A 20,905-nucleotide genomic window follows, 5' to 3' on the forward strand; every position below is an offset into this window, starting at 1 on the left:
TCAGGAGCTGGGAGATGCTGGAGAAGCACAGCCGTGCCCCAGGGCCAGCACCGCTGGCCATGAGCCACTCAGCTGGAGATGGCTAACCAGCATCAGCAGAGCCAGCAGCCAGCCGTGCCAGGGCTCCTGCCAGCATCGGGCCTGGGGAGCACCCTCCACTGCACAGGGCCAGGCTGTGACACCCATCAAGGTCCTCTGGTCCCCCAGGTCACCTCCTGCCCCCATCCCATGCTTGGGTACTGGTCCGAGGCAGGGAGCTGGGTGTGCTGGGGATGGCAGCAGGTCTCTGGCGCTCAGCCCAAGGCGTGGACAGGGTGACACAGCAGCATGGCAACTTCTTGGCCACGCAGCCCAGAGCCCCAGAGCTGCAGTGGGAGATGCTGCTGGCCAGGGGCTAACTCCCATCCCTCTCCCAGTAAAACCATCCCTGCAAGGAGGCAGGAGATGTCTCAGCAGGGCCAGCTGGGAGGCAGCGAGACTTGGGGCTGCCTCAGCACCTGTTCCTCATTAGAAGCCCAGTGTTGAAGAAACTTGTAATTAGAGCCCTGAGTATTAATTAATCTCCATGACCCTCCTCTCATTCTCCTTCCCCTGCTCCCACAGCTCAGGAGGTCAGCCTGGATTATTAACATGTGCACGCAGAGGATGGCAAGCTCACCAAGAAGGTCGTCAGACCCTGGGCCATGTCCTCATGTTCAAAGCAGCCAAAGGTGCCCTGTCCCTCCCTGCCAGCACGGCGTCCCTTCCCTGCTTCCTCTCCCTCATGGCTAGGGACACATCCCATTTGCTTGGGCACAGTCAGCACCTTGGGGACAGCACTTAAATGGGCTGAAACATCCCAGAATGAGCAGAGCTGCTTTTATGCTAACTCTGCCCGTGCAATCCCTTGCAGCGTGGCTGAGAGCACAGCTCTGCATCCCAGGGGCCAGGTTGAGCCTTGCTGGAGATGTCTATCCTCGGAGAGCTCCCAGCGTGAGGGAGCGCAGAGCAGCCAGCCCAGCCCAAAACCACCACCAAAAGGTCTTTGAGCATCCCATCTCCGCTCATCCAGACCTTGCTTGGGTCTTTAAGAGCCTAGCACTAAGAAGGCAGCCCTGGGGCATGGAGAAGACATGGAGACCTTTTGTGCAGCATGGCCCTTCCATCCCAGGGCAGTCCATGCAGACTCAGCCACTTGGGGCACGATCGCAGCTCCTGGGAAGGCCACACTCCCTGCCAAGAAGCTGCCCAGGTGCAACCCGAGGACCCATGTGCTACAGAGAGCTGCCACGGAGCAAGAAAACAAGATACGAAATAAATCCAAACTTTTCTGACTCCCTGGTAACCACCAACTGCTTCCCTCATCTGATTTTTTCCTTTTTTCTGCTGCAGCAATAAAAAGGGGAAAATCAACATCCAAATGATCTTGTTTATGGCGACTAAATAAGCTGCATGTGCTTAATCCGTTAGAGTTTAATGAATTTACGACTTGCTTTGGAATTTGACAAGGGCTGTAAAAGAGTAATTAACATTTATCAGTGTGTTTTTTACACACACCCCGCCCTCCTCCCGTCACCCTTCCCTTCTCCTGCCTCCTGTCGCGAAGCAGCACTGGGTATCGGGGGGAATATAAAAGTGATCAATTAATTCTTAATAATCTCAGGGAAAGATTGTAGAGTCGCAGTATGAACTCAGGGAGTGTCAATAAACGTGCCAAAGGTTGGTCCCCCCCTTCCTGGCGCTGCTGCAGAGGAATGTGGGCGGCCGGGGAGGGGACGGGGCTGCGGGGGCGGCGCTTTGGTGGAGCAGCCCTGCACCCCTTTCCTTCTCCATCACACTCCACCGGCCTCCCGAGCAGCTTTCTGTCACCAACACCACAGCCTGTGGGACAGGAGGAGAGCAGGCAGGGGGCTGGTGGCAAGTGGGGTCCCCATCTAAGGCAGCAGACGTGGCGATTTGGAAACGCAACCCCAGTCGCTCCCTGTGCCAGCCGATAGCTCTGTCCTGACAGACCTGAACCTGTTGAGAGTGACCCCAAATCCTCACCAACGTGACCACGGGGCAGCCAAACGTCTGCTTAGCTAGAGAGTGCAGCCAGCGGCGCTGGCACCTGCGCCACCCCCGCTGTCACCCCACTGTCACTTGGTGCAGGCGGCTGCCGCTGTTTCAGCTCTATTAGTCACAAGGGGGGACATCAATGCTGACCCCTGAGACAAGTGAGGGAGCTCACACCTCGCCTGGGCCCGGCCCTCCCAGCTGCTCAGCTGCTGCGGAGTGGGGCTGGAAGCAGGGATGCAATTTGGGGGCTGTGGGGGGACAAGCTCAGGCTCCCCTGCCACCAGTCCCAGGGCAGGCAGAATGTCACCTAAGGATCCAGGGGGATTTCTGTGCTGGGAGCCCAGCGTGCCCTGCCCTGGGCCACCTCCCTTGGCAGCCCTGGAGAGCCAAGCCAGAAGGAGCCACAGTCATCACCTTCCCAGTAGGTACGACATGTCCCCTGCCGCTGTGACCAGCAGTGGCCTTTGCAGGCATGTGTGCACAGGGAAGCCTGCACGCCTGGGCATCCATGGGGGAAGAGAGGGGTCAGCGCTCCTGGGGGGCAGCAGGCTCCGTGGAGGAGACAGAGAAGCATCTGGGCTCGGCTGTGGGGCAGAGGGTCCTGGAGACCCACAAACAAAAGCTCAGGATGATAAATCCTCAGAGGTTTGAGACTGTCCGGGGAGCTGCTCTGGACAGAAACAAATTCTCCCTGTCGAACATAATGGCCCAGAAATAAGCAATGAGGCAGGGATGGAGAGGGCTGGACCCAGGGGGTCTGGAAAATCTCCGCCCAGCCCCACACCGAGCACCAGTGGGGGTGGGAGGTGGAGGCAGCGATGGCCTCCCAGCAGGCTGGGACCCCCACACCAGGCATGCACCCACTGGCTGGATGGGGCAAACTTGGGATTTCTTGCCAGATGGGAGTTAAATTTAACCCAGCCCTAGCAGGATGGGTGCAGCACAGGCAGAGAAGAGAAGGGGAAAGTAATGGTATGAACTTGCCTTCGTTTTACCTGAGCTATGGTTTGAGGCCAGCTGGCTGGCGTGGGCTGCGGGGTCGGGCAGGGAGCAGAGCCCAGTGGGGGAGCAGGGCTGAGCCCCCAGGCAGGGTGAAGAGGTGAGGGAGGGCTGCAGCAGAGGCACTCTGCGTGGCCAAACTATCAGAGAGCAGCAGCTCCCAGCAGCCTCCGAGCGAGGGTCTCCAACCTTGGGCAGGCTTGTGGTGGCAGGGGCGGCACAAAAGTCTGCCCATCCTGCACACGCGCATCTCAGAGGGAGAAATGGAGGCACAGGGAGGGGTTTCAGGACTGGTCCCAGCACACCAGCATCTGCTTTGCTCACTAGACAGCAGTTCTGAGTCTTCATTGCATGAGTGGCACAGCAACATCCATAGCCAAGGCTCCCAAAATCCCTCAGGGACCACTCGCTGGTGCCAGCTGCCCTGCCTGGTGCTCAGAGTGTGGTGCTCCTGTGGTGCTCCACATTGCCATCCAGGCTCCACCACAGACCCCCAGCATGACCTCAAGATCCCTCCTCTGCTGCGGAGGAGAGGATGCTGCCGGGCGGTTAGGGGGCAGAGAGGGGGCTGCGCTCCCCCCAGCCTGCGCTGGCTCAGCCGCTCCCGTGTCAGCCTGTCTAAACAGCACCTCCTCCCGCAGAGACCTCGCACTGGGGGTCGGCAGCTCAGCGTCTCTGGCATTTGTCACGGTATCGCTGGAGTTATCAAAAAGCAGCTTGGACCAGGCATCCCAAAGGGTTGGGTCAACCAGACCCACCAACACCCAGCTGCCAGGAAAGCAGCTTCTGGGGCTGAGGACATAGGTGGGATTCAGGTGGCATTGGGCTGGTCCTCCCTGGCCACCGACACCCTGCCTCACACCAGGCACACGGCTTCACCTCCGTGCAAGGCTGGAACCTCCCCGCTGCACCTCGGCGTGCGAGGCAGCGCTCGTTAGCGAAGGAGCATGGCTGTGATGGCGCGATGCTTGGCCAACGCTCGCTGCTTTGCAACGGCACTAATGGATCGGAGACAGCCCAGCCATGCCCTTGCCTCGCTCCGCTCGGGTGCTGCTGACAGTCGTCACAAAGAGCATTTATCCAGCTGCATTCCCAGTTTCTCCCTCTTTCCATTTCCCTTTTCTGTCGCTCGGGTGTGACAATTTTAATACCCATAAATAATAAGGCGGATGGTAAGCATAACAGTACGTGCAGCCCTGTGTTGGCTTTTCTCCGTCTGCGGGAGACCTTGGGTCACGCTTCAGATGGCAGAAGGGTTAGCAGGAGTTAACAGGAGACTCCCAGGTCCCCTAAGCATCTTGCCCAGGGTCTTAAGCCCATAAGCAGTGGCGCTAAAGATGATTTTAAGCCATGATTATAAGAAATCTATTGATCTTTTGGACTCTATAATGACAGATTAACCATTTTAATAAAACACCTATTAATCATGCATTAACCCTTCTCAGCTATTTGTACATTGAATACCAAATTGACAAGGGTGTTGGGATTTCTAGGAGGCTTTTTGGAGGGGGGAGGGAGGGGAGCTTTCTTTAGATAACAACAACAACAAGAAGAAAATAATGCAAACTTACAGAGGGGGAGAGTTAAAATCATACGATGAGTGGCAGTTGCAGACGCCTGGGGGCCTCTTTGGTTGTCGCTTCTATCTGGCAATCAATTGACAAGAAATTGAGATTATGAAACATTGCGCCTGTGATCAAAGGAGGTGGGCATCCTTCCCCCATCCGAGGCCAAATCTCCACTCCCCCAGGGGAACCAACGACAGCGAACATCAGCGATTTGGCCTTTGGCAGGTACTGGCCAAGGTAACGTCGGCGTGACTTTTAGTATGAACGTGTCCACCAGCCCCACGGGTCTTTATGGCAAACTCTGAGCAAGGATGCAATATTCTAAAGGTAGATCCTACTGGAATATCTAGATTCTCGTGGGTTTTTTTTTTTTTTTTGGAGAGACTTGCCTCTGAGAGCGAGTCATCTGGAGAGGCAGAGGAAAAAGAAGGGGAAATGGAGAAAGCAAACACTCCACCAGCTCAGCCCAGCTGGGAATGGGCAGAGGCTGCTCACCCCCTCTCCCTGCCCACCCTTGAAACCCACAGCATCGGCATGGGACGGTCCAGCTTGCGGACCGGCACAGCCCGGGGGCCTCTTGTGTAAGCGCTGGGGAGGGGGGCAGGCGCCGCTTCCTCCTGCCCCGGCCGTTGCAGCCTCAGAAACCACCAACTCCCCGGTGTGTTAGGAACTGCCTGGAGGCCGGAGCTTCCTCCAGGTGCCCGGCGCTCATGAATCACACCTTGTCAGGGCTCGGGGTGCCCAACGGCTGGGAGACCGCCGAGATGCCCGGGGAGCCCTGCCCCGGGATGCACCCACCTCCCCACCACACCATCCCGGCCAGGCGAGGGTTAAGCAAGCATTAATCACACTGTTTGAGAGACATTTCAAAGCCTCTTCCAAATATTATAAAAAATGTCTTTAATCATCTAATAGCGCGAACTCCGCTCATGATGGATGGAGAGAAGTCGCCTCTCTCCTCCTGATCCTAACAGATGAGGCTGAAGAGCTGCTGCTCCGGGGTGGGGGGGGGAAAGTTGAGGAGGGGGCTGGGGGAAGAGAAGGACATTTCTCAACCTCCCACCAGAGCAGTTATAAATATGAGGTCATACAGCAAGAGATGATAACGCATTAAGGGCTCTTGAGATATTAGTCTGTCAGCCTCGTTAGACACAGCCTATTTGGGGCTGACTGCATAATTAGAGGCTGGGGTACCCATAACTCATTGGTGTTTATATGGTAGGAAGGGGCTACGCTCACCATCACCCTCAGCACTCTGAGAAGTCATCTTCAGCAGGTATCAAATCCCACTCCCCGCTGCAAAAATAATCCTCCTCTCCCCGGGAACAACTGCTCCCGCTCCCCACCTCCTGCCCTTCCCGCAGCCCCGGGCCCACTGCATGCTCGGTGCACCCACCCTCGCCTCTCCCCTCTCGTGTGGGTGGGAAATGGGGTTACAGATGTGAATGACTTGCCCAAGGTGCCCCAAGGTAGTTTGTGACCTCGCAGAGAAGTCCTGGCTCCCAGACCCCCGCCCATGGGACGACTTGCTGGGGAACAGCCCATGCTCTGCCCTGTAAGAGACTGCATCCCCTGAGCCCCCCAGGCTGCCTCCACAGCAGGTTTGGCCCTCCTGCGCCCTTCTGCCTTTCCACGGAATAGCTCCAAGTTGGGCTGGAAACATCTTGGGGAGGTGGATATACTTGGACAAAGATGGTCCTGGGGAAGCCTGAACAGAAATGAGTCCAAGGAAAGGCAAAAATATGCAAGCGCCCCAGGACACTCCTGCCCTGCTGTGAGCATCCCCCACTCCTGACCTGCTGTCCCTCACCTGCACCGTGCACCAGGGACCCCTTTCTAGCCCAGGATGCTGCCCTGCATGGGCAATTTCCAGGAGAGAGGGCAGAGCCCCCCCAGTGCTGCTGCACCCAGCTTTCTGGGCACTGCTGGTCTGCCCCAGGGGCTGGGGGGGGCACTGAGCGTGGGGCAGCCAGGGACCCCGTGCTTGGTGGGGAAGCTGGAGAGGAGCCACGCTTTCCAGGTCCCCTCCGCTTTCTCTTCTCAGTTCTGCCTAGGTGGCGGTGAGCACCAACATGGAGGGGCACTTCCCAACCAACTCAGCCAAAAAATTGAACAAGTGAAACAGGGAAGGGGAGCGTTTCCCTTCTGCAACCATGCAGAGCAAGGGCACCGCAAGAGCTGGCTCCTGCTCGAAAGGGAACAGAGAGGGAGCAGCGAGCAGGGGGAGGCAGGCGAAAGCCGGCCTGAGTCCTGTGCACCCAGCAGAGCCGGCTTTGCAGCCCAAGCCTTCCCAGCAGCACGTCCCTGTAAGCGCCAAAGTCCCCAGCATGGCCACCCAGCCACCTCATCCCCTCTCCCTGCTCACCCACTGCAGCCAGGGAGGGGGCAAGGGGTCCGTGGAGGAGGGGGCAACCCCATGGCTTCCCAGGCTGAGGTAGGATAATGAATCCTGATGGGGGAAGTGACCTTTTCCAAATGCCACATGTCATTGGATTTTATATCACACCAGGACAATGTGCCATGGGTATTAAAATCGTTTTTCCAATAGAAGTGTGTGTGTGTATGTGTGTGTCAGAGAGAGATGTGAGAAAAATAAAATTAAGACATTAAAATTAGGCTGCCTCTAAACATAGCCTTTAGTAAAGACTTAGGTCCTCACAGAGCAGGACTGGCAGAGACGATCCATGCCCTTTGCTCCTGAGATCACAGATGATTTTGTCAGGGGAATATGACTTGTCCAAACCCCATGACAGAACTAGGGAAAAAAAGCGCAGGAGTCCTGATCCCCATTTCTAAAGTGTTGCAAAGACTTTCACCTCTCCAGTCTCCCCTCTGCTGTGGGGGGACACCTCCAGGGCTGCTCTGCCCACAGAGGCACGTACAGATGCATGCAGAGCACAGATCACCTTGCACGTGTGCTCCTGGACACCCACGGGTGTTAGTGCAGGCTGTGCACGAGGAGAAAGCAAAGTCCTACGTGACAGCCGATGTCAAGTTACTTGGCCTCACCTGGGCTTCAAAGCAGCCCGTATTCCTGTGGGCCAGCCCAGAGATGTGTGTGGAGCATCCATGGAGTTATCCATACGCACGGGTATGGACATCCCCCATATATGCCAGGATACATTCCCATGTGAAAACACAATGTAAAAAGGGAGGTGCTGGAAGCCAAATTCACTTGAACTCCAGCCTGTTCCCTCAATCTGCAGGGCAATTGTCCGGCTGAAATAACAACTCTAGGACAAAAAAAAAAAAAAAAGGGACAAGCTGTGTTTGTTTATTCAGCTTCTTTCTCCCCCTCTCCTCTTGACAATGCCCTGACACCGTGTCCTGCCGCGCCGGGGCTGCAACCCCAATGGGCTAAATTTATCCCAGCTGGAGCCCTGTTTACAAGCCTTGTCCTGTTTACAGCGTGGTCCATCCTGCCCAGGACCAGGCAGTGGCCATCCCCGGGGTGGACAGTCCGTGTCTCCCCTTCCTTGGCCTCTGCCATGCCCAGGCTGCTTGTGTGGTCCCTGGAAAGATGCCCGAGGCCCTGCGGTCTCCATGTGTTTGCACACAGGGCAGCTTGTGGCCCCCTGTCCATCTAGGAGATTATGGGGAGATGTGGGCATGCATGGGCTGCTGCTTGCCCAGCATGGCTCAGTGGTAGCCCAGATGGCGACAGCCTCCGTCAGTGCTGGCCAGTGGCACACCGTCACCCAGGAAAATGTTGGCTGCAAGCTCAGCAGTGAGGGTGCAGCACATCCCATGAGAAACCAACCGGCCAGGGACAACCATGCTCCACCATGAAGGCATTAATGGAGCTGCACATCTCATGCAACCACGTGTGGGTGCTTTGCTCCGGCATCTCCCACTGCAGTACCACAGGTCTGGGCCACAGGCTCAGGCTGTCACGCACCTCTCCTTATCACCCTGATGGGCTCATATGGGCTGGGAGGACAGAGCTGGCAGAAGCTCAGTCCCCTCTTCCACCCGGTGAGAGACCTGGATGTCACACCAGGGGTCTGAATGGTTGAGCCTAGCTGAGACCTATGGCTCGATGGCCTTGTGTGAATATACATTAAACAGTGGGGACGTGGCGGAGGGGTGCTCACTGCCAGCACCCCCCCCTTGCACTCTTCCTGCACTGATTCCCATCTCTGGTGGGATGCACCGGCCACGGTCTGCCAGGGAGCAATGGGGGCTCACCTGGCTGCCCCACACCATGGGGGTCTCCTTCGGTCCCAGACTGCCTCACCCGCAGGAGCTGCCTTCAGCAGGGCTCAGTTGGCAACATCCGGGCTCCTATTTGCTGTTTAATGAGTCCCAGCTAATGAAGCCCAATGCATGAAAGCTTTTCATTAACCGTTTGGCTTGCTGTCAGCATTGGCCACCGATCTGCAGAGGCTGGGAATCACAAGAGTGGTTTCAGGGGTGACTGCAGATCCTCACCTACGAGCCTGCATCCCACCTTGTGCCCTGCCACCCTCTTCCTGCCCGTGTCCGGTCTCAGTGGCTGCAGAGGGGACACCAGCACCCTGCGGATGTGAAACGAAGCAGCTGGTCCCATGCTCCCTCAGTCTCCTTCATCAGAAGCAGCTAACAGAGATTCGCCTTCATCTCCAGTGGCAGGGCCATTGCTCAGCAGTGATGGATCCCTCTTTTCACCTGCTTGCGGCTGCATGTACTTAGCCTTAATGAGTGAGCAACCTCTTGGCATGCTGACGATGCAGCCCTCTTCCACATGGTCCTGGTCCAAACCACTGCCTGCTGTTGCCTCGGGAAGCCTCCTGCTTGAAACCAAGAGCTCTGGATCACACCCCGTGGTAAGGGACACCTCGTGTGCACATGGAGGGGAAAGAAGGATCTCGCAGAGAGACCCAGACCTGTGTCCAGCTCCCAAACTGGACAAGGGGCTCAAATCTCTGTGCCTGACACTGCCTCTGTGCGAAGAAGGGTCCCAGAGCAGCTGAGTCTGGACGAAGGCTCTAGTTGCTGCGTGAGGTCCCCGGCTGTGGGTGCAGGAGCAGGAGAGAGCGCTTCCAAGGCTTTCCTGTTTCTCAAGTTTTTTGGAGACAAGCAAGCTGTCCAGAGCAATGCCCATGGTGGCACTGTAATGGTGCAGCAGAGCAGTGGCCATCTTCCAAATGCCTCGTCACCCCTCACTGCCCACACCTACCTCACTTCTTGCCTCTGGCCCAATTTGGGTTTTGTTTGTACCCTGGGCGGGGGGAAGCCTTTCTGCAATGCGTGCCCCAGATCTCACTACCTGGTGAAGCAGAAGCTCCAGGGAGAGCAGAAGAGGGGTTCTCCACCCCTGCCCAGTTCCTCGTCCAGAGTTTTGGATATGGTCTGTGCATGATTGTGGGTGGGGGTGAATTTGAGCATAAAGGCTTGTCTACACCATTTACTGCTCCTGAGAAACCCCCCATGCTGGGCATTTCTTATTCAAAAAATAATAGCTTGCTCAAGCTTATCAGACCCCCTTTCACTCTGAAATACAAACGGAGCTTTTGGGGAATGTTTCGTCAGTCTGAAAATCACCTCCAGCCTTCATTCACATTCATTTCCAAGTACAGGCAAGACATTAAGGGAAGGGCTAATGGAATGGCACATCTGCGCACAAACACGTACGTGTGTGCTCCTCACACGTGCGGCTCCTCATCTCCGGAAGAAGATCTTCTCGTCAGGAAGTCACGGCCCTGATTACTTTGTCTTCCACGTTTAAGAACATCCCTAACTGCTCCTTGGATAGCTCAATTAGTAAAGTGAATATATTATATAAAGTCTAAAAGATTAAACTATCATAGGCAGCCCATAATTTCATGAAGAAGTCAGGGGAGCATATCCCTCTTATTAACTCTATAACAAATGTGATGAAAATGTTCAAATAGAATGTTAATGCAATGTTACGTGTAATTTTCCCAGGCGATTTTCTGCTGAAATATTTCTTTATTAATAGTAATTGAGGGTATAAATTATGAATGAGGCGATTTTCTCCTTTCACTGGGAAAGACGTACTAATGGCAATAATTCTTTATAATAATTTTTTGGGGGGAGAATGGGGAGGGAGCTGGGGTGAGGGGTTTAAAGAAAAAAAAATCTTTAAAGGGATTGCAAAATATATAGACTAGCAGTGCATGTTTTATTGCAGGGCGCTGTATTTTATATCCGTGTGCTGGGCATCAGTCCCGCGCGGGTCTGCACTGTGTGTGCACTGCGAGCTTTGGGCCTCTGGCGAAGGCAATTTCCTTGCACCTTCTCTATTCTGCACGTGTGTAAAGCCTTGTGTCAGGCGAGGGGCGTATGACAGCACCGATGCTGTGGGTCTGCAAATGCTGGATTCCTCCTCCCATTTCATTCTCTAAGGGAAAGAGGGGCAGTACCCACACTATGAGCTACGGGTACTTTTGGTTAGTAGACTCAAGGATGAGCAGGTTAGTGGTACAAGCTCTTGCCAATTTAATGCAGGCTCTGACACCTTTCCATGTCCCCACCACAACCAAAGGCACTTCTTTGTTCTTGCGTTGTGGTTTTTTTGGGGATTTGTTTTACCAGCAATGCAGCCTGCTAATCCTGACCCCAAGCACCTCCAGCCAGGGAAGTGCATGGCAGAGAGCGAGGCTTGGTCCTACAGCTGCTGAACCTTGCACAGCCTCAAAGCCAAGGGGAGCGGGACTGGGGGTTACACTGGCTCCCAAATGCCACCCCTTTGAGGGCCACGGCGCGGGGACAGGCACACGGCCAGCCCGGGGCCGCGCACTCGCACACCACGGACAGGCAGCACCGAGCAGCGCAGCTGCTCATGGGGAAACAAAAAGTCCTTTTTGCGATGCCAGAATGAAAGAGGCGTTTTACAAGGATTTCAGAACTTGCTTTCCTTCAGGTTTGCATGTTTTTTTTCGACAGACCAAATGACTTCAAAATTTTTCCACTCAATTAAAAAAAATGCCGGTTTGAGTGCAATTCTCAGCCCCTTCTTCTTGCACGCATCTCTCTTCTCAAAGAAAGATAAATGGGAAAGAAAAGACGGTATCCCTTAAATTTCCATTACACTTCAATCAGCTGAAAAAACCCTCTGAATGGTTTAAAACTTTTATACCAAAGAATCCACTTTTCCCCTATTTTATTTAAAACTTTTCCTAGGAAGGAAACTTTTTGAACAAGCTCTAGTCTATAGCAAGCATAGGAATAAAAACCTCCTGACCCCAGGCCTTTGCCGTACAAAAAAGCATCCTGATAGCTGCTTAAACAAGCTAAAAAGCACCTCTGGTAATGGCTTGCACCGAGGGCGGGTGGCACACACGGGTACTGAGCAAGGGGCAGAGGTCTCAAGCACCCGTACACAGGTGCAGGTGGGTCCCACATGGGTGCAGGCGTGTTGCACCGAAATCTGAGGAGTGGGTGGCTTTGCTCTTCCCCAGGGGCAGCTCTTACATCCCCCATTTCCACCGGAGGATCCCCCTTGCTTGGGCTCTCCCTGAGCTCTCTGCTGGGCTGGAAGAGGAGGCAGAGCTTGTCCTTCTGCCGGCAACCAGGCTGTGCTGCCCCGTCTCTCTCCTTCTCTGGAGGCACTGACCCTCAGGCCCTGCCCACAGCTTACCCCGCACTGGCAGGCTGCATGAGAGGCTGCAGAAAGGCTGACAAAATCAGTGTGATCCGTCACCGACCCTCCTCAAAATTAGGTTAATAATTTATGATGTTAAATGGGACAGTTAATAGCTGGGCCAGATGATTCCTCAGCTAATCTAGAGCACGGGCTGAGCTGCAACGAGTCCTCTGAGAGTTCATTACACTCCCCAGCCCTCGGCACTAGTGCTTTTGGCTCCGCCGATACCTACGGGAGGCTGTGGCTGGTGCCGCTGGCAACACGCCGAAGACTTGCCCCTCATCAATTAAGAGAAATAAGGAAATCGACAGGAAAATTAATTTCCAAAGAGACAATGCCTCTGACACCTGCACTGCCCTCGGAAAGCCGGAGGGTTATCTGGGAAGCTGCCTGCCTGGCGAGGAGGTTGCGTCTGCCTTCTTGCTGAGTGAGGTCAGGCTGCTTTCCTCAGGGCTGGGAGAGCAGGGAGAGGTGTAAGCGACTGAACAGAAGATGCTTTTGCTCCTGGGTCAGCCCCAAGCAGGTCCCTTACAGGGGGGCTGCTCAGCCACATTTGGGAGGAGACGTAACACCCATGCCTGCTGCTTAAAGCCCCCCCAGCATCCCCTCCCTGGCACAGGGCGGCTCATCAGCAGCAAGGGTTTACCCCCTGATTGTGCACGTTCCCAAAGAAACCTCAGAGATGAAAGGTCGGGATAAGAAGTTCCAGCAGGTCTTTTCCATCAAAGAGACAGAGCAGGGTCGGCTGCCTGAGGGATGCAGCACTGCCAGAGAGCTCCCCAGGGCCAGCCCTCATCCCAGAGCACGGCGGCAGATGGATCTTCAGCCACTTTGCCTGTCTTATCTCTCCAGCCTCCCTGATTCTCATCCCACCCTCTCACCCGCAGATCAGATTGAGCCCGGCCACAGAAACCAGGCGTTGGACATAACAGCCTCCCCTCACCAAGACCGCAGCCCCTCTCCATGCCCTGAGCCCTCCCGTCCGGCCACAGCAGGGAAATGCCAGAAATTACCAAGAGTACATCTTGTCTGTGTGATGGAGGCTTTCCATCCCTATCCAGTGTAAGCAGACCGACTCAGGTTCATGGCACCTGGAGGCAACAAAGACCCTCTGGTACTGATGGCACATGAGTCCCACTCTGCCCATCCTGCCTCACTTCTCTCTGCAAAGGCCTGGTCTTGCAAAGCAGATCTGAAATCCTTCGCTTTGTGCCGGGGGCTCTGTGCTGAGAAGTGCTCAGCCTTGCAGGACTGAACCTCAGGGCAGGATTTCTGCAGAAAGCTTGCTGGCTCTGGGACCGTGCTCCAGGGAAACAGAAAGTAGGCAGGGACCCACCTCACTGAGCCCAACTGCACGTGGAGGCACAAATCAGCTCCTTTGCTCCGGCATCTCACTGGAGGATGCTGCAAAGCAGTGCCAGCCTTAGGCAAACCTGGAAGAGGGTGCCACATACAGGCACTCTCCTTTCTAGAAGAGCAAGTGATGGGTACCCTGAAGCGTGCTCCTGACAGCCTTACTCTCTTTCACAAACGGAAAAACTAAGGCAGAGAAAGTCTGTGTGACCACCGCAATATCAGCAGCAATATCAGGTGAAGGGAGTGATTTATCAGCCTAAGGTTTCCTGTCCCGGGGTGTCCATGCCCTGCCCTCAGTGGGAGCCTGAGACAGACCAACTGGGCTAAAAAGTGACCGGCTGGGCAACCAAACGCAGGCTGCTGCAGCCAGATGTGCACTGATGACTCGTGCAGATGTTGGCCCTGCAGCGCGTCTGGGCAGTAATTCCCCTTCTCCCTTCCACATTCCTGCTCTGCCAAATTCAAACCATGCGCAGTGCGGGGGGATTACCTGCAATTACAGCTTTCACACGTCAGGGCCAGTTTTGCGCAGCTGGGGAAGGGGGGGAGAGCGGCGAGAGGTAAGGGCATCCATATGGTGGGCTTCTGCGGCCATTCCCCCTGCCTGCGTTAGAGGCAGCCGGTGCTGTCTCACCCCTCCAGCTCTCTTCCCTCCTCTGAAGCCCCCTCCCAGGTGGGAAGACTCCTGAGGAGAGTCCCAGCCTGGGGCCGGTGGCAGGGCCAGTTTTCCTTCCAGCTTCTGCCCAAGTGCATACGGGAGAGATGACAATTAGGGGGACAACAAATGAGGCTGCCGGCCCCTGGGGGGGGACATGTGCAGTAACTTGAGGCTGAAGCGGAAATAGCTCCGGTCGACCCACTTAGAAAATCATCATTACTGTAGAATTTATGGCTGACATGAGCTTGTCTGATAGATATGACTATTTAAAGGCAGCCAAAGCCTCCATTTATAACAATGTGAGGGAAGGGGGAGTGGAGGGAGCCGGGGCAGGTTTGAAGATCAAAGGGGCACCTGGGAAAGGAGAGGGGACCGCGTCAGCCCCGATGGCGGGGGTGAAGGGACGGTGGCTTCAGCTAGGGAAAGGGCTGGTGTGGCGGGGCGACAGGGGCTGTGCCCTGTGGGAGGGGAGCAGCCCTGTGCCGTGGGTCTGCCAGCCCCCGACCCCGGGGACTGCAGCATCCTCTGTGGCCCCCGAAGCTGCTCCTGCCCTTGGGGCTGACAAAGTGCCACCGCCTGGATGCAGGCTGTCCTGGGCCCCTGGCGCACAGGTGAGCCCTTCTGGATTCAGCTCCATCCAGGCAGCGGTGGGCACAGACACCGTCGCCCACTCAGGATGTACTGCAGTATTCACCGGGAGTGTGCTTTTAATTAGATGTGAAGGAGAAAGCAATTACTGAGGCTGGGAAACAAAAAAAGCAGTGGCGGGTTTGGAGGACAACAAGCAAACACCTGCAAGGTTCAGATTTTCATTTTTCCTTAACTTGAAGGACAGAAAATGACTCCTGGGAATGATGGGCCATTGCTGTACCCAGCCCTTTAGCTGCCCTCCTCACCTGCACACCCCTTGGGGCTTTACAAAGAGGATAGTGCAATCACTCAGCAGCTTGTTAGGGGAGCACCTCATCCCAGCAGCAAAGCCAGGAAAAAGACCCACTTGCCAATTCCTTGAGCCAGGCTGTCTTTCCTGGCAAACCTTCACCTCTGATCAAACAGAAATGCTGCGAGTGTGCTGGAGGCTGGACCCTGGGGACGCCCAGCCTGGCTGGAGACACACCGCATGTCCCAGCATGTCCCTGCGTCACTGTTCCCTACGGATGCATGAGGGAATACCACACCCAGCGGTTAGCAAGCTGGAAATGAGCACGGAGGTATGGATGGGGTCTCCACCAAGGTGCTCCCGGAGGGCTGATGGATGCAGAGCAGCAGGCTGCAGGGCAGCACTTCATGCCATCCAGAGCAGGGAGCAGTCCCCGGAGGGCACCCTGCCTAGGGACAGCAACATAGCCAGTCACCGGCGTCCCCGTCCCGGGCTCTCCTCCCCAATCTGGCTGCTCCTTGTCCTTTGGGGATGGTGGCGGCTCCTCACCTGATTGAATTTCCAGGCCATCACTCGCTCTCCCTGCAGCTGCGAGGCACGATCGCCCTCCCGGCAACCCCATGCTCACCCCGCAGAAGGAGGGGCTAATTCAGTTAGCCCAGTGGCATTAGCTGCCATGAAGAATAACCCGCCAACAAGGGCCTGCGAGCCTGACACAATATTAAAGACCCCACTGCCCTCACTTGGGGCAGATTAAGCTGGGCTCATTGCTTTAATGCTGCACTCCTCGGCCGGGCTCCCTCCAAGGCTCTGCACCTTAACTGTATTACCCCAGCACCGATGTGCTTGACCTGCCGATATTGCTCCCACTGATAATTCACCTCCCAAGAAACTTTGCCTTTTTGACCTCCTGCCGGAGCAGGCTCTAACCCCATGGAGCAGGACTACCCCTGCATCCCACCGCCCATGGGGGCTGCCAGCCGCTGCCCTCTGCTCCCCGCTTGCCTTCCCTCAGCACCGTCCCCTTATCCCGTCCTTCCAGGGGCCTCAAGGTTCCTTCTTCTGCCAAGCTCGGGCAACCCATCTCTGCAAACAGGTCACTTTGGTGATCCCAGGATCCCAGTCCTTATCAATGAGTGCGTTGACATGCACAGTGAACATATGGCCATGGGATGGGAGTGTGTATGTGAGCAGAGGATGGAGACCATTATTTACGGTGCCAAGGATGTACGGGGACATCCCGGCTCACCAGCTTCATCTGGGGTACCAAGGCTCTCCCAGAGTAACATCAGTGTAGCAACATGTAGTGGTGCACAGAGGGAGCATCGGGTCCCTCCTGCTCCCAGGGAGACAGATGTCTCAACTGACCCAGGGAAGCAATCAGGAAAAACACCCAAATACCAGCCCAGGGGGAGTCTGGGCTCCAAGGGAAACTCAGCGGAGCGGCGTGGGAGCAAGAAACAGTGTCATCATCCCTCTGCTGCTGCCAAGCACAGGCAGTGCCAACATCATCTCGGCCTGGCAGCAGCCACTACCTCCTCTCACCCACACGCTGTCAGCAGCTGTCCGGCACTCTGCCCCTGCTTCGTCCCGCGGCCTGCGAGTGATACGGGGACCAGTCCTTGAGACGCTGTCTGCTAGGGCTGCTGACTCACACAGCCTCGCTTTTCATAGGAAACAGCAACACTGCAGAATCACTTTCCTGCTTGGTCAAAACCAGAGGGCCGGTATATCCTACAAGACTCCAGAATGAAATTTTCAAACACAGAAAAGCCACCTTTTCTGAGCAAAAAGTAACAGTCTGACTTAGCCAGCCTATTCACTTCTCCCCTCCTCACCAGAAAATCAAAATAATCTACACTGATCTTTTCCTCTTACTTTTAGTTGGCCACACTAGATATTTTTACTGAAAGCAGTTTGAGCACCCCTGCTGCCTGCTCTGCCAGGTTGCTGCAGGCTGACAGCTCCGTCTTGCCTCCTCAGAAAGGAGCAGGTTTGCCACAGTGAATTATAATTCCAGCTCTAGACCTAGAACACGGCGCCTGCTCCCCATATCTGCTCCCCTGCCTTTGCATGGGTGATATTTATACTTGCCTTGCAGTGTTAGCGCTTGGGTAGCGTATATGAGGTTGGAAAACTAGTTATGCATGTTTACGTAACTAACGTATATTAGTTATAATGTATATTAGTTATGTAAAAGTAGCTCTCCTGCAAAGCTTGTATTTGGAAGGGGCTGCACGTTGCTCTTCTAGGGACCAGGCACTGCTCACAACGAACAAACCCTCATTTCGGACACATTTTGCTTCCTTATTTTCTGATTTCACTATTCAAAGGTGTGTTTCCTTTTTTTTTTAAGAAACAAAACTAGAAAAAGGAACAAACCTAAACTTCCGCCCAAAACTCAGACCACAAGTCTTGGGGTTTTTCTTAATATTAAAAGCCTTGGTGAAGCTGCGTTTGATCCGGCACTCCTGGCACAGGAAGCAGAGCGCCCACACGAAAAGGCTGTCACAGAGCAGTTGTGAAGCCGTGCGGTTTGGCGGCTGTCGGGACAGAGGCGCTCTATTTTGGGCTTTGCCGTCAACCCAAAGTGTTACCCTGGGGAAGGGGCCGCACCTCTCCCTGTCCCTGATCCCCTCTGCCCTCCTCTGGGTGCACGGGGGCATCAGTAGGTGCGGGAATTTGCTGCTGCCTCTTACCTGGGGCAGAAGGAGCTCTCACCTTCGCACCATGAAACACCACCTGGCAAAATCCTGTGCAGTCTCACATACTGAATTTGCAGGCTGGATCAGTGCTCCAGAAACTGCGCTTGTCCCCAGTGGTCAGCCCAGAGCCTGGCCAGACCTGGGACCTCTCCTAGCCTGATGTAACGCCCATGCTGAGCCAAACCAGAGGCAGAAAGTTTTCAAGTATTGCTGCTCACAAATTAAGCCTACAGACAGGAGCAGAGCTGGGACGTGTAACTACACAGGAAAGGCTTATTCCTTCTACCGTACTCCTGGAAAGGATCCCTTTGGCTGCTTGCAAATATATTGCCGACCGGGGACTCAATCCTGTTCCCCCTTATGCCGGGTGTGACGCGGCTGAGGGCGGGAGCAGACCCTGCCCTTGGTGTGCAGCCAAACGGGTCAGAAACAGGGAAGGGTGTACGGCTTTTACGAGCCTTTCTTAAAAAAGGTAGACAGTGTCAGGGTAGAGTCAGGCCCCAAATTTAGGCTTGGGCAAAGCAACAGGAACCATTCCCCGTTTTGCAGTTAGCACGCTTGGGAGGTGAATGGAAAATGGTCGATGTGAACACTTTTTCCTAACGGAGTTTATTTGTCTAAGTGCAACGCCTTAGCACTGAGGCAGCTGCTCTGCCGCGGGACCTGAGCTAACCTCACACCACCGTGCCCGTCTCCAGCTCCAGCACCATCCCTGTGCCGTGCTCCTCTGCAGACGGGCGGCGCCCGCAGGCACTGGCAGCCCACAGCATCCCCGCTGCTTTTCCATCCGCTGGTCCAGAAAGCGACTGGCCAAGCCAGTAACATCTGCACCAAGGGGAGCCACCTGTCCCATCGTGGGGACAGGGAGCACCTACAGCACCACCAGGCAGGTGACATGGGACACTGGGCCTCCTGCTTCTCACCCTTCTGACGTGACCCCTCCTGTTAGGGAGAGATTTAAGGTGCTCTTATATCTCCCTGCTGTAAATGGCCTCATAAAAGTGACAGAAAGACGTTCATATGGATGCTTGTTAAAATTTTATTACTAATCACCACCAAAGTTAGCTGCTATATTTAACCCAGGCTGGGGGAAAGAGGGGAGGGGGGACTGCCTGGGCAGGATGGAGAAATCAAGATCAGAAAGCGAAGGGAGGACAGGGTGACGAGTGGCCCTGACGCAGCTTATGGACACAGGCAGGGGCCTGCTGGAGCAATGGCAAAGAAAAACCCTAGAGCCTTCAGCCTCTGCTTGTCAGCAGCAGCCACAACCCTTTTACAAGCCCTAACCCAAGAGCAGGGAGGGCTTGTGGTGGAGCAGGAGCCTACGGATCAAAGAGACCTCAGCTGAACTCCCACCTCAGTCGCAGCCTCCCCAAGGAGCCCCGGGCTCTTCCCTGCATGGAAGCTCCTCCTGTGCAAAGTGGATGAGAACAAAGATTTAAGGAGACAGCCAGCTCTCCAGGCTGGGGAAGTCTCTCAGCGGCGTGTGAGCGCCTGGCAGTCCTAGGACACACACTTAAGCTTCCTTTCCTGCTTCAGTCAGGTCTTGTCCTTGCAGGTAAAGAAGTGCTTAGGGGAGAGAGAAGAAAGCCCAAGGACGCCAACTGTCTTGACGAAGTGGAAAGTTCAGCAGTTACAAAGGTATCACAGGGCACTTCCAGACTTGTCCTTGCTGAAGCATCAGTGGGAAAGGACCAGTGAGGAGTTCTGCTCTCCCCAGGGTGCCAGATGAGGAAGCAGGGAGGATGGTGAAAAACATGGAGCATGTAAAAGGCATGGGCTCAGCTATCCCTACCGGACCCACAGATTGTGGTCACCTCCCCAAATAGAAACACAAGAAAAGGATGGTCCGGCTGGCCACGAGGGCAGGCCCAGAAGGACCAAGAAGATGGTCACCTGTCCTGCTGTGTCACTGGCATACACAAGGTTATGCCCCACTGTGTGCGGCTGTGGGCTGGCGCAGCTGGGGCAGGGACCACTCTCCCACCTCGGCATGGTGCACCAAGCAGGAGGGGACCTGCTCTGATCAGATGCTAACAAAGCATCCTTCTGCAGTGGGACAACGAAAAAGCCATGACGAGTTTTCTGCTCTGCTGTCTGTCCAGCGCTGCGAGCGGTAGGAAAATATTTGATCGATGCAGCGAGGAAGGGAACAGAGGGAGAAAAGTCTCATAGTGGAAAATAAACAGTTTTGAGTATCTCCTCAATTTGATAATGGCATCCAGGTGACTACAGGATTCCAGAGCATGAAAGACAAACTATTTCTTCGAAGACCTTGTCTGCCACTAGACCTGCCTGACTGTACCACAGAGGGGAACAGGAGAGGGAGACATGCTCCTCTCTGAGGATGCTCTCAGAAACCTCCCTGGCAGTCCCCATCTGCACCTCCTTCCAGCTTTACGGCACCCCCCAGCTGTTTTTGGCAGGTCCCGACATCCTCATCTCCCCTCACACTTGCTGTACTGAAGCATCCCTGAGACCACTGCCCCTTTGGCTCCCCATCACCACTTCCCAGGTACCCGGTTCCTGGCACTCTACAGGAGCTGCTGTCTGTCTATCAGTCCTCACATCCATCTTCAGGGCCTCTGTATAAATCTCCTAGAGGCCTCTTTGCTCTCTATATATCTATCTAATTAATGTTAGTATAAGTAAAGCACAGCCTTTTCCCCTTAATAAGCAGAGTGCTGACTTTATTACAGGTCTTTTTTTTTCCTCTTCTTGCTTCAGCGCTTTAAATCATGCTCAGGAAAGCGCTTACGAAGGGAAAGGCTGCGCGCCGCATCTCGCCGCGCCTTCGCCCCGGCGCGGCTGTGGGGGCCGGGGGGGCAGAGGGCAGCGGGAGGAAATTGGACAGGATGCGTTCAGAGCGGTGCCAAGAGCTCTGCGCTGCCAGGTTAGCCGGGGTCAGGGGAGAAGTCAAAGGCCATCGATGTGTTGTCTGGCTGAAGGCAGAGTCCAAGCAAAACAAGGTGTTAAATGTCTGCTAATTAGAAGTGTCAAAACAGGAATGGAAAGGCAGGCATGGCTGGGGAGGGCCTGGAAATGTGATAAGTGGGGCTTGGTGGAGAGAGACATGAAATCTTGGGGCTCCGGGCGACACTGCAGGTGAGAGCG

General features: G+C 55.1%; 1 protein-coding gene across 3 annotated transcripts in view; it reads right to left on the bottom strand.

Moving 5' to 3' along the window:
* The window catches only part of RNF220 (ring finger protein 220), a gene marked incomplete at its 5' end in the record, with an annotated part of 225,240 nt that overhangs the window by 132,070 nt on the left and 72,265 nt on the right, over positions 1-20,905 (bottom strand). Inside the window, one exon of one of the 3 annotated variants that reach the window (XM_082311492.1) lies at positions 4,608-4,682. The exons of the other annotated variants lie outside the window; for them this stretch is intronic. Coding sequence (XP_082167618.1) covers positions 4,608-4,682 — 75 coding nt within the window. The remainder of the gene's footprint in view (positions 1-4,607; positions 4,683-20,905) is intronic. 3 annotated transcript variants of the gene reach the window in all.

This window comes from Platalea leucorodia, assembly GCF_965183815.1.
Source record: "Platalea leucorodia genome assembly, chromosome: 5".
NCBI lineage: Eukaryota > Metazoa > Chordata > Aves > Pelecaniformes > Threskiornithidae > Platalea > Platalea leucorodia.